The sequence below is a fragment of the Falco peregrinus genome, chromosome 8, assembly GCF_023634155.1.
Source record: "Falco peregrinus isolate bFalPer1 chromosome 8, bFalPer1.pri, whole genome shotgun sequence".
Lineage (NCBI taxonomy): Eukaryota > Metazoa > Chordata > Aves > Falconiformes > Falconidae > Falco > Falco peregrinus.
The window spans coordinates 57,825,285-57,838,337 of NC_073728.1; the positions used below are offsets into that span (position 1 = coordinate 57,825,285).

General features: G+C 40.4%; 1 protein-coding gene across 2 annotated transcripts; it reads right to left on the reverse strand.

Moving 5' to 3' along the window:
• Positions 1–4,937: 4,937 nt before the first annotated feature.
• On the reverse strand, positions 4,938–13,049 carry MRPL22 (mitochondrial ribosomal protein L22). 2 transcript variants are annotated; one of them, XM_013294763.3, is made up of 8 exons: positions 12,949–13,049; positions 12,818–12,863; positions 10,790–10,925; positions 8,741–8,806; positions 8,134–8,211; positions 7,236–7,305; positions 5,771–6,003; positions 4,938–5,639 (listed from the first exon to the last, which is right to left on the reverse strand). In XM_013294763.3, exons 1-7 carry the CDS (start codon positions 12,974–12,976, stop codon positions 5,792–5,794), a joined length of 636 nt encoding a protein of 211 aa, XP_013150217.1. In that variant the 5' UTR covers positions 12,977–13,049; the 3' UTR covers positions 4,938–5,639; positions 5,771–5,791. The 2 variants fall into 2 exon arrangements, with proteins under 2 accessions (XP_013150217.1, XP_005231877.1); XM_005231820.4 differs by lacking the exon at positions 4,938–5,639 and having other exon boundaries at positions 5,712–6,003.
• Between the last annotated feature and the right edge of the window lie 4 nt (positions 13,050–13,053).

Consider the following 13,053-nt stretch of genomic DNA (forward strand, 5'->3'; position numbering starts at 1 on the left):
TACAAACCCATCCAGGCAGCCTTCAGCCACAATAATAACCTAAGTAATAACCTACGTAAGCCCCTGAGCCCAGTCCTGCTGGGAGGACCCCAGTTGCTAAGTCAGGACTGCCTTCCCCCGCCTGTGCAGGCAGGTGGTTCTTCAGCTGGTCCAGCATTCAGACTTAGCGAACTAGTGACACATTTCAGGAAAAACAGAAAGAAGCAGAAAAGGACTTTTTCAGCTCGTGTAGAGAACCAGAACCGCAAGGAACAGCTGAAAGCTAAAACTATGCAAGTTAAGGCAGATGTCCTACCCCCATTCTGCACCACGGTGGGGTTCAGCTACATCCCCTTTCTGGTGAAAGCTTGTCTTTTCCGATTTGCAGCCTTTTTAAGAATTTTCCAGTACACCTTACTGTACTGGAGTAATTCAGGAAACTTAAAAACTCCTGAACTGAGAGGGTAGCAGGACAAGGCTCATTATTAATGATTTAATCAGCCATTTGTGGGGGTTTCTGGGTCTGTGCCAACTCTACCTTCAGAGTTTTAGGATGCACACTGTGTGAGGGGAAGTAGGACTTCTGTGCACTCTCTCAAGCTGTTCCATTACACCTGATTTATAGCATGACACTACTTGTTCTAGCCCATAACCTTGAGCTTGTAAACTACACAGGGGAAAATTTACTAACTATTGAGTTCATCTTAATGCACTATTGGGAATTTTAAGTGGGGAAAAAAGAAAGCAAAGAATTGGGGCCATCCAGAAGAGCTGGTTTTGAACAGCAATTCTTTAACAGCCCAGTGCAGTGTACCTCACAGTCCACTCTGTTTTCATTTAATTAAAGTTTTAATTTACATGGCCAGCATACAGTAAGGACCTATGTTTGTCTTGCTCTGAAGATAATCAATAAGCGAGATGTAGACACATTTCACCATTATTAGCTGCATACGTTGATGGAGTTTACCGCAACAGCATGTACAAATAAATGCCTTTACTCCACTTTTAGCTAGCCTAAGAGTTTGATTGATAACAGGAGCCAGAAAACTGTTTTGCAATTTTTCTATTAGGAAAGAAAATTATCATCCACATAACAAAACAATTTCCTAGAGGTAAAGGAGTCCTCATTAGCGTAAACAGAAAAGCAATGAGAGCTGGAACACAGGTGCCTCAGGTACGTACTGCAATTCTGATGAGCAACCCCAAAAAGAACCCGGGATTTGCATGAGCACCAGGCTGGATGTGAGCCAACAACGTGCTCTCATCACAGACACAGCTAACTGCGCACTTGGCTCCATGAAAAGCATGGCCAGACAACCAAGGGAAGTCATCAGCCAAGGGTGCCAGTGAAGCTGTACCTGGAACATTGAATCTGGTTTTAGATCCCCCACTGCAAGAGAAACAGGCAGACTGGAGAGGGTACAAGGACTGGAGAGCAAGATTTACAAGAGGCTGACGCTGGGCTTGTTCGTCCTGCCAAAAAGGTGGTTAGCAGGGTGATCTGACAGAACGGGAGAGTTACAACGGGATAGTCAATCACTTCTCAGAAGCACCAGGCAATGGAACAAAGTATACTGACAGCAGAGTACAGCTTGGGAGGCTCAGGCTGGGCTTGGCAAAAAGTTTTCCCAGGAAGAGTAGCCTAGGACTAGTACAGGCTACCAGAGAGGTGGCCGGATTTCCGATATTGTTAGACAGAGACACAGGTGACTTGATGCAGTGTTGACAACGGTCCCAGCTCCAAGCTAATTTAAAATGAAGGTATCCTATGAATACAAATGTGGTTTAAGCCTTTATTTGACTGTTTCTGGAGGCAAGAAAAAGCGAGTGAATCTAGGTTCATATAGGATAAATTCATTTTACCACACAAAACTTGATGACTGTACTACTGTGCAAGACACAGAAGTAGCACCCACAGAGCAGTTATTCAGATGCTCTGCCCCATGTTTTGTCTTCAGTTTCAAGAATGGCCTGTTCAAGTGTGTTACACAGACTTTCAGATTAATTTCCTCAGCTAATACTCTGAGGTGGATGCCTAATTTGCCCAAGTAAAGTTACACTCTCCTTGGTGCATTCTCTTCAATGGCAGTCTGCCCTCTGTATTAGCGTACAACTTCCTTGAAACCGAACGACAGTGTTGATGTTATAGAGCAAATACAAAATTAGCTCTGCATTTGCTGACTACTCCCAGAAGATAGCTTGTTCTTCACTTCAGTCTAAGTACTGGAAAGTCAGTTTCTGAAACTTTCCCCTCCTTTCAAGTTATTTTCCCTAGGTAAGGCTCCAGCAAACAGTAACTTCTGTGATTATTATTGCTATTACAGTCTCTCATTTTATTTAATTAGTAATTATTTTAAATTACATGGCTGAATACGTCATTCAGCAATAAAGCCTCGTTCTTTGAAAAGCTTGAAACAGGGGCATTTTCAGCAAGGCTATAGCTCATATGGTTGAAGAACATCACATTTTGTTTCTGTGGTTCACCAAGGATATTAGGAGTAACCTTATTTCTGCTCAAAGGAGAATTCTGTTTGCACACGACTTTCCAGCATCCCAGCTGTGGATTTTCATAGAGACTGGCAGAAAGCAAACAGTGATTCCTACTGTTCCTTCACTCAGCGGTGAAGGATTTCCCCAAGCACCTCCACCATGCAGAGGTGGCAATACTGTTATACACCTCCCATTTGTGTAATCAGAAGATTTGCACTGCCTGACCTTGGTCTAGTCAAGTTCAGGCCATGTACAGCAACAGAGCTGAAGCACTGGGCAGAACATGCCTGTTTGTGCCCAGGTACCACTCAAGTCCTAATGCAGTCCACTTGACAGTGGCAATTTCCAGTACAGATCTGACCAGAATCACAGGTCCCTAACTGTCCAGTCATTGCTATAACACTTACATTTATCTTCCATGTATTTAAAGAGGCTGATGATCACTTAACTATATCAATGAGTCTTTCCTTACTCTACCTTTGACGAACTACCTTAGTAAATGCCAAGCCATGCCACCACAACACTCCACACATCCAAAAAGACATTCAGGCTGCCTGACCAATGTATTTTGACTTTCTCACTGGATACTTTAAAATGTTTACGAACAAGCCCAACAGCAGGTTTTTAAGTTTTCCTCAATTAAATCTCACATTGCTGAGCACAGCTCACAGTTCTGCTCTCTTCAGATTTCCCTGAAGCCTTACTACACCTTCACGCATACTTGCTCCTTCTCCAGTTTCTGTAACATCAGCACATACATACACAAGCGGTGAGTTTACAGTGCCCCCAGACGTTACTAATACAATTAGCATCATGTAGAGGCCTAGGTGCCTCCCTCCCGGTGATGGCTCATTTAAGAATGCTCTTCTATTGGAGGTCACAGTAATAAATGATCTTCTGCTACAGACTTGTTGCAGTTAGCATGGAATTTTCCGTCTGAATCCATATCAAATATCTAACTGAAGTGTGGATGTACTAATTACCAAGAAAGCACAGCAGAATCAATCCCTTTCAATTTTATTTATATATAAAACTTGACAGTATAAAGCTTTACCGCCAGATCTTACTAATTAAAAAGGTTCAGGCAGCCTCCCACACCAATGTTCTGATGCACCTATCACAGAAACCACTTCAGACAACTCTTACCATCTCACCAGTGAAAGGGAAGGATCAAGCCAGCACAAACCCCTCATCTCACCATATGTCCCATCATCGTACTGTTACAGACATGGCTATGGAGCTTCCTTAGTCAACACGGCTTTAAGCAGGCAGAAAAGGGCACTAAGAAATAAGAGGAATGCTGAAAAGCATGCCAAAAGGGAGTCCTCCCACTTACTGTTTTGAGAAAGGAAACAAGAATGACAAGCAACAACTTTGCTTTTTGACTGAAAAATTTTAAAAGCCCAGGTCTGTTTGTTTAAAGGAGTGTCAGGGCCACCTGCTGCATCACAAAAAAAGCCAGAAAAGACATCAGTCACATTTTCACTTCTCTCCATCTCTGCAGATTCATAACTAGAGCAATGATATCTATAAGGACACAACCTTGGCTGGAGGTCCAGAAGGGATACAAAGAAAAATTTACAGCATGCAGGAAAAAGAGGTACTGGAGTAAAATATCTAGAAAGCCAGGTTTTACATGCTTAGGTGACTAGTGCTTATTAAACTTGGATTATTTTGCAATTCTTTAGTCTTCTCCCAGATCACTGACCCAAAAAAGTATTAAGTCATTCAAGTTTGCTACAAATGTAAAAGATTCGGTATGATGAAAAGAGTTTAAAGGCAGCTGGCACAGCAAAGCACAGCTGTTTATCATAGCACAACAGACAGTTCTTCAATCACACATCAGGGGCTACCAATAGAGTTTTATCAGGATCATACCTTTCAGACAAAACTTACTGAATTGTGGCTTTACAGCAAGTAATAAGTCTTTAAAGTCCACTGCAGAAAAACAGACTGCAAAGAAGCACCCATAAATGGTATTGAGCTATGCATGTACTACTTATAACTTCACAGTCTCCTAACACTTTTTAACATCATGAGACCCTTTCTTTGGTAGCCAAAAGAAACAGCTGTATACTACCTTCATGAAGACAAAGGTAATTTGTTTCCTTATAGGAACTGTCCCTTTGCCATCACTCAAGTACTGACCAAAGTCAACACATGTAAGAAAAGCTACCGCTAGTTGATGTGATAAAAAGATCCAAACGAGGCAAGCAGTCTACCTCCCTTTCTAATGTTCCCAGAATGGAAAAGAAAGGTCTAAATATCAGACATTTGCATAAACAAGCAACTTATTCTATTTATGCTGATGTTCATGATCTCCAGCCATCTGAGTTGAAAATTTGACTGGGTGGAATGAGATTCCCCCTACTGACTGCAGTCTTTTTCTCTTCAAAGAAGTAACTATAAAACCAGGAGTGTTCACAGAACTGAAAGCCCAATTTGTATATGCAACAAGCCATTCCATATTAAATCCAAGGAGCATTTTACTTGCCTCAACACTACAAAAGCAATTTGTTTCCAGACCGTGTAGAATAATTAGTTCACTCTTCACCAAGACAAGCTTTTTTCCATATTGTGCCTGTTACCCATACTGAGTTTCCAGAGAACAACCTGAACTCCATGCACATATCAGACTATTAATGCCATGGTCAGAATCAAGAACAGTTTCATCGTGTTTTAAGTTTTCACCACCACTTCCTTCTCTTGACAAACTAAACATTGCCACCTACTGACTCCGTCAAAACCTGATATTTAAATGACTTACTCCCCACTCCCACACACAATGCTGAAGATGCACAACAGCAACTGTACAGAAAGAGCACTAAAGCCCAGATCAAGAAACTATAAATCGATGCCTGATAATCTCAGCTATTATTGTTACTTGTTTTCTTCCAACACTGTAACTACTTTAAGTTGTCAAATTTTAGTAATTTTAATCCAGGTCTTGATCTTGCAACGTGAATATCAAGCACGCATTTTTTACAATAAAAGACCCAACCTTAAATTCATGCAACTGTCTTATGTGAGGACAACCACAGCTCCTTACAAGCTTTATAACAGCACCGGATATTCTAGATTGTATAGTCCAGGTTAGAGCTTGAATGCCGTGGTCCATGTAACTCAGAAAAAGTAACATCTCTTGCTGCTTTTCCAAGATTTTCCCATACCTATGGTTTGACAAATAAGAAAAACCCCTATGGTTATTCTTGCATCATGCAGCTCCAGCAGCACCAAAGACAGAACTAAAACATTATTTTTATTATTCTTTCATATAATTACATTATCGAACAAGAAATACCTATACAGTCACAAAAGTTTGTCACAGTGTATGAATAAGGGTTCTGCTTCGCAGCTGCTGCACATATTCTTTTGCTTGGTCAAAACCAGTCTTTGGTGGCTCTGGAGGAGGAGGAGGACCTTCCACCAACTTCACAAAGTAATGGCACCTGACGATTTTCATGATGCCAAACATGCCTTTGCCATGGTAACGAATCCGCTTCATATAGCGGCCTTTGCCTGCTGTTGACTCAGCTGAAGGAAAAAGGTGGGGGGGAGAGAAGACTATTCAGTCAAGAATAAACTACTACACATCTGCAACTGAAATACTGTCTGGACAGTATATTTTTCATGACTGCATACGAAAAGTTCATTCTACTCAGGATTCTCTCTTCCACCTTTCTTCTATTACTTTTAGTGGATTACTGCTAGAGGAATCTGTGAGTTGAATTAACACTTCAGGAGCACCAGAAAAGATTAATTTAGAAAGTATGCATGCAAAGATAAATACGTAGTAAAGGACAAATCTAAAGGAAGCTCATGGAGCAGTTACTAGATTATATAGCTCTTTCTGAAGGTGGTATTAATTCCACTGCTTTTCAGTAGTTTGTCTCATGAATTTCTGTAGAAGTCTTACAGACTTCATTTTTCCTCCTTTCTTCCTTTATTGCATTCATCATGGGTATTTTCATTATCTACATGCTCAGTCCTGCACTAGCAGATAAACCTTATGGCAGAGACCTGGAAGGCTCCAAAGAATTCTAATCAAACCTGCTCTACAATCCAGGTTACTTTAAGCTTGAGGTCAACTTAATAACATTTATACCATATTTGGCACAATGAGAATTTTTTTCTTTGGGACTAAAAACATTACAAGTAAACATTTCTCTAACACTTTTCTAGGCAAGAAAGTGCTGTAGTTATTACAAGCTTATCCTGTAATCATCTATAACAAAGCCTTTTTTAATAAAAACTCTAGTGTCAATATTGATTTATTTTTATTCTGTTTCTAATAGAAGTTTAGATTCTGATCCTGCAAAACTAATAGTACTAGCCATGGACAAAGCTTCCAGCATCTATGTTCACATTAAACGTATTTACATTAAAACGTAGTAAAAGTTTGCTTCTCATTTGCTTAATCTTTCATAATCATACCTAACATCTTCCTCACTGGGACTTTCTGTTCACGTAGGGAGCAGAAACCCCACTTTGAGATGAATGCATCTTATAAACAACGCATCTAGCAGATGCCAGAGCACCACCAGTCAGACATCAACTATAACAAACTGATGGCTGAAGGCTCAGCAGCCACACTAACTTCAGCTGTGCTGCAAGTCAGAAGCACACACCTTTCATGTTTCGGTAAACACGAGTTTACTAGAAACCATCCTCTACTCATTTCTGCTGATTTGAAGCAACAACACTTTGTTAAGGATAAATTATTTTTTATGACATTTTTCTGCATTAAAAATAAGAAGAAAATGTACCTATATGTAAATTTGATTTGAATTCCACATTGTGATTTCTTACTGCCATTTCCTGCGCTTCTAACAGGACCTGTAACCAAAGGAAAAGAAATTGAAATATTGAGTAGGAATTTAAGAAACGCTCTCTCTTATCTCTAGACAACAGGGAAGAAATTGCATGTTTAAGTCAGTAACACAAAAAGTATTCTATAGAGACCAGAACTCTTGAAAGACAACCATCTTTTATGTAAGTACGTTCTTTGCATACAGACTGAAAAACTTACTATGTTTTTGGGGAGGAAAGGGAGGGGAAAAGATGGTTGCCACCAGCATGTGTCAGCCATCCATCCATGGACCTCTGCCTAATCAGACATGAGACTAGAAACAAATTCCAAGGTAGGCAAAATGAACTTTTCAATACTTTCAGCTAATATAGGATACATCTTTGTCATTATTACGCCAGAAAGCGCTTCAGCCTAGAAAATGAGTAATTTGAGACTCCTAACAACTACACTGTATGACAAACTTTCATGCCTTTACAGAACTCAGTCCTTTCCATGATATCCTTCATCTCTAACAGTTTTAAGAACCAAAGCACAAAGATGTAGCAGCCATTAGTGACAAGGACTCTACATTATTTACCATGAACTTAACACCAAGCATTGTTAGAGAGGGTACCCACATGTAATTCATTATCATTACAAGTTAAAACAGCCAGCACAAGTGATCTCAGCATATTACCCATAAGTCACAACATTACACAATGGCTACAAAAATACGTTGTTTGAACATGCTCCCAACAGGCTTAATAGAAGCATAGAAAAACACAGAAACAGAAGCATCTCCAAACGTCTGGTGATAGATACTGATTTTAAAATTTTATTGAAACTAGGAGTGTTATAAGAATACTACTACATACCTCTTTGATCACCTTTGCTCCCTTTTTATCACTAAATTCCAGCTGAGCAAGAGCCTGATCAATGGACATTCCTTTTATCTGCAATCAAAGTGATAAAATTAATTTTTTTTTTCAATTACAAATGCTTCCCTTCTCTTACTCAGAAGACAGTATTTAAATTATTTTGTTATTATAAAAGAGCAAATCAAAAGACTTTCGTTTCCTTAATTACCATTTCTTCAATGCAACATCTTACATACAGAACTTCTGAGCTAAATATTGAATAAATCTTGATAAAACATTCAATATTTTTTTCCTTATGAGAAAAAGAGCCCATTACTGCCCTTCACAGTTCCCTTTGCCATCTCCTGCTAGGCAGGAACCAACACAGAAATTCTTCCATAGCGCATAATCTGCATATGATCCTGGGTACACATTTGAAAGCATACTAGGATAAAGCAGCTAAAACAAACTACAAACAACTGTTGGTCTGCACAGACGCACACCCTTCCCCAGGACTCTATTATGAAGATGCTGATTAGACTGGGACTGAACTAGGCTGGTAAGGCAAGTATAGCAACTAAATTTTGCATTCTAACAAATACAGTCCAAAGTGCTTTTTGCTTACCAGTTTTGCCAGATACCACATCTTATCTTTGCTATATTTTATTTCCCTCCGACAGTGATATATTTCCTAGGTGCAAAAACAAAGTTAGAGGATCAGTAACTTTGCTGTGAAAACAACAATGCAGCACACACATCTGCTCCACAATCTATTTTCTTACTAGGAATAAAATAAGCATGACTCCCCCTGCAATACCATGTCCGTACCAAACCAGGCATAAGCTTCTGACATTCGAAACTGAAAGCATTGAAAAAAAGCAGCTAGCACACAGAAAATTTTACTACAATCTTATGAGAATTAGTTTATAAACAGAAATCCCTGAAAAAGATAATCAGAAGATTTTTCATCATTTTTTCCTTCCCTCTTCCCCCCCTTTTGAAGCAGCCTAAGGCTGACATGCCCATTCAGTCTTCAAAATATTACTCTGCTATCAAGTCAAGTTACTGGGATAGCAACTAAATAATACCACCAGAATGAACTTAATTAGCTTTTCAGAACTGAAGAGGGTTTCAAGTTTAATTGGTATGAAGAGCTGTCTCCAGAGAGCCATTTAACATTATTATTGTACTAACAGGGACCAAAACTAGCTAGTAAAATTTAACATCAATAAAAATTTGAAAGAGATGGCATTCTTTAGGAACAGGTGAAAAACTGATTTAATAAGCAAGCTGGTCAATAACTGCATTTTTTACATGCACTGCATTAGTCAGCACAGTACACAGTATGCATTTCTACATCCTAGGCTATGATGTTCACAGAGCAATAAATGCTCACGGCCCACAAAAGCATGTGTCCAAAAAAACCCTATTCTTTTGAGGTGCAAACACTTTACTGAGCAGTGTGCCTAATGGGCCACAACACATTAATTCCCAATGAAGAACAATTACAGAAAAAGAATTCCAAAATATCAGTTCTTGACAGTAAGGAAATACTGAAGAATTAACCTAAAATTCTCATGAGTTCTGCTGTAGAGAAAGCAGCACTGATTAATCCCTTCAGTGATCCAATAAAAAACGGTTTTCATCTGCAACAAATTAAGAAGCTTGCTTCTGTTTACATTTAACTGTATTTCCCAGTTATAAAATGATCAGTAAGAGGGGACAGGGAGAAACAGGCATAAACCTACCATTATCAGAAACTAATCTGTTATGATTGCATTTAAAAAATTGACCAATGTTACTTATGTTGACTTTTCCAAAAGCTGTCTTGAAGAGCTATTAGAAAGCCCTACACCAAGCATACAGGTAAGAAAAGAAAATTTTAGCTTCTTTGCTTCAGTTTATGGCTTAGTAAAACACAAGTTATTGTGCAACAGACTAAAGAAACCACCCCACTGTACAGTACATATAGAATGGCTTCCTAAGGAGGAAAAAAAAAAAAAAAAAAAAAAAAAAAAGACTCCTGCAATCACGTGCCACATCTGACTCACACATCCCTCCCCACATAGTTTTAGAACCTCTTGGTCCACATTAAACATTCCAAGCAACTGCTATGATAGAAAACAACCTCTGAGTAGCTTCCCTAAGGGAAGGCCACAGCAAGAGGCAACACACTATCAGACTTCAAGGAATCTATAACGCAAACAAATTTAAGAAATGAATAGCGAGCACTCTATTGTACCTACATCAAACAGGCACCGCTAGTTCCACTACTTAGCAAAAGTCTGTGCACAGAAGCAACAATGCAGTCACTTTGTTCTCTAGTTATTTACTGTCAGTACAAACAGAACACACGCATAATGATACATCCTGGGTAATTTCTTCCTCCTTGTAGTTCAGAGACTTCTACAAAGAGTGGATGGTATACCTTTACAGTCTGCATCACATATCAGGTAGATGATCAGCTGCAAGCAACCTGAAGCTCCAATGTAATTTAGAAATGGAAAGTATTCTAAGTGATGCTAACTTTTACAATATAAATATGCCAAACTGACTAAAATCTTAAACAAACGAATAAGCTGTCAAACTAGTGCCTTGTGGAACTGCCCAGAGACAATCTGTTCGGAAATTGCTAAACATAAACAGGGATGGAAATTCATAGGTGTATGCTTACAGCTGGTCTCCGAGGTTCCCCAGGCAGCTGCGGAGGGTAAACAATCCTGTTCTTTTTCTCCCACTTCCCAATTTTCTGCAGAGATGTGCTTGTGTGGATGCATGACAGAGGAAAAAGGCTACTGGATGCTAGCCACCTGCAAGACACGACCAGTCTTCACTGCTGAACATTGGAGTTCTTTGTCCCTGCCCAGTTTATCTGGAAAATTGTGAACTTACCCATCTTGATAAAGAGAACTGACACATTTGATTACTCACAAAATAAAACTGTCCACATTCTCTACAGTTTACATTGAAAGGGGTTGTAATTCAAAAAGTAGCCTCAGGATTCCTAACCTAACTGGTCATGAACCAGAACTGACATTGGTACAGCATGAGATTCCACATTAAGTGTCTCCAGATCATTGCACAGTCACCTCTTTCTTCTTACGTGGGGTTCATTACTCACAAAAATAACTTATATCTTTTCCAAGACCATCCAATGCTTATTTAACTTTTACCCACCCAACAACATTTTTAGCAGTGAAAACTATCCTAGTTTTTCAAGGGACTGAGCATCAAGAAAGTATTAGCGTTTCATAAACATTCTAAAATTTGAAGGGAAAGATATTCTGAACTATTTTCAATATGCAATCATGTCGATGCAAGACAGCTGATCGCAAAAACCCCTCCGTTTTCAGTCAGATCACCGGCCTCAGTTTCAGAAAAACCAAGTTACGTTCTGCCCCCTGCTGACTAGCTAAAGCAGTACGCTGGGCGGCCACTCGCAACTACAAGAAGTAAGTTAAGTTCAGGAGCAGATACTGCGAGTTTTACTAAGGCTTGAACGGCTTTGTGCAGGTAACCACACGGTGAAAAGCATTTTAAAAACAACGGGCAAACAGAACACACTGATTAGTTTCAAAAGGGCACTGTACACCGTAATGTTTTCACATCCTATCAGTAGGGGGTAGCATAATATACAAATTCAAATGTTATGGAATATTTTTTAAGGTATTTACCAAACCCTGTTTATTTGTTTAATGCTTAAAAATTCCACTCATCAAGACAATTCATCATCACCAGACATAATATCACCGATTAATACAGGAAAATATTTGACAAGCACGTGAATATCATTTTACAATTTAACATGTCAAGCAGTATGAACTTAGTATTGTCTTCCTGGTATTAACAGAACACATTAATAAATTTGATGAACTAAGGAATCTTACATATTCTCTCTCTTAAGGTAATCCAACCTCATATGAAGAGCAACTCTATTAATCACAGCTTTAAGAGAAGTAAGAGAACACAAACACATTTTAAGCAAACGAAAACAATGACAAGCAACAAACAAAAGTACTTCATATATGAGTAAGTGGAACAGTAAAGAAAAATCTGAGCACCTTTCTAGAAAGAATCATGCATAAGTAGCAACTGGGAGATATACAGACTAGAAGAACAGAGTAAAACAATTTGGATGTAATTCAGTTCAAGGAAAGGCAGTACCCAAAGCACAGCCAACATCAGCCTATTTCTTCTTCCTTCAGTGACACAGGCCTCTGCAATGCATTTACCTCCACAGGCCCTAGTGGAGACCAAAGCTCTGCACTTTTGAGACTCCACATCAGCCTTTCTTCTGAAGTCAGGGATATAGTCAGCTATGACAGCTACTCCCTCAGCACAGCTCCACCATTTCCCCAGACTGAAGAGAAAGACCAGTAACTACAGAAAAAGCAACGACTGGGGATAGCGCAGAGGGCAGCAACACGTACTGTGTTACTGACCCGCACCATAAAACTGGAGCAAATCTGGATGCCCGATAGAAAGGGGTCGAGAGAGAGGCATCTCCATCACGCCACAACCTCCAAGTTCCCACAAAGGCACTACAGAGGCACAAAGTGACCTTTCCCCACAGCTCCGGGGCAGGGCCAGAAGCCAGCAAGAAGGCCGAGCCTGACGACCGGGACCTCCAGGCCGGGGACCCCCTGAGCGGGGCGGCTCCTGCTCCACCGCCTGCTCCGGACCGCGGCAGAGCCAGACTCACCTCTCCGGCCGCGCCCAGCCGAGGAGACGGCGCACCCAGGCACCACCTAAAAGGGAGTAGCACAGTGAGCGAGGATTGAGCAGACGAGACCCTCCGAAACCAGCGCTCCCGCTCCGTCCCCTCAGACCTACCCGCGCCAAGGGCCCACGGCGCCGCCATCTTGCCCGCCGCGCTTCACGGCAGGCGCTCCGGGGGCAGGCGCGGTGAGGTGCGGAGTTTGCGACGGGTTTGCGACG

Excerpts from the sequence above, each read along its gene's own strand:
- MRPL22 (XM_013294763.3), bottom strand. The coding sequence starts at position 12,976 with ATGGCGGCGCCGTGGGCCCTTGGCGCGG. Across the intron at positions 8,807-10,789 it reads GGGAACCTCGGAGACCAGCT|GAAATATATCACTGTCGGAG; the intron begins GTAAGCATACAC and ends TTTTGCACCTAG. Across the intron at positions 8,212-8,740 it reads TGTGGTATCTGGCAAAACTG|ATAAAAGGAATGTCCATTGA; the intron begins GTAAGCAAAAAG and ends CTTTGATTGCAG.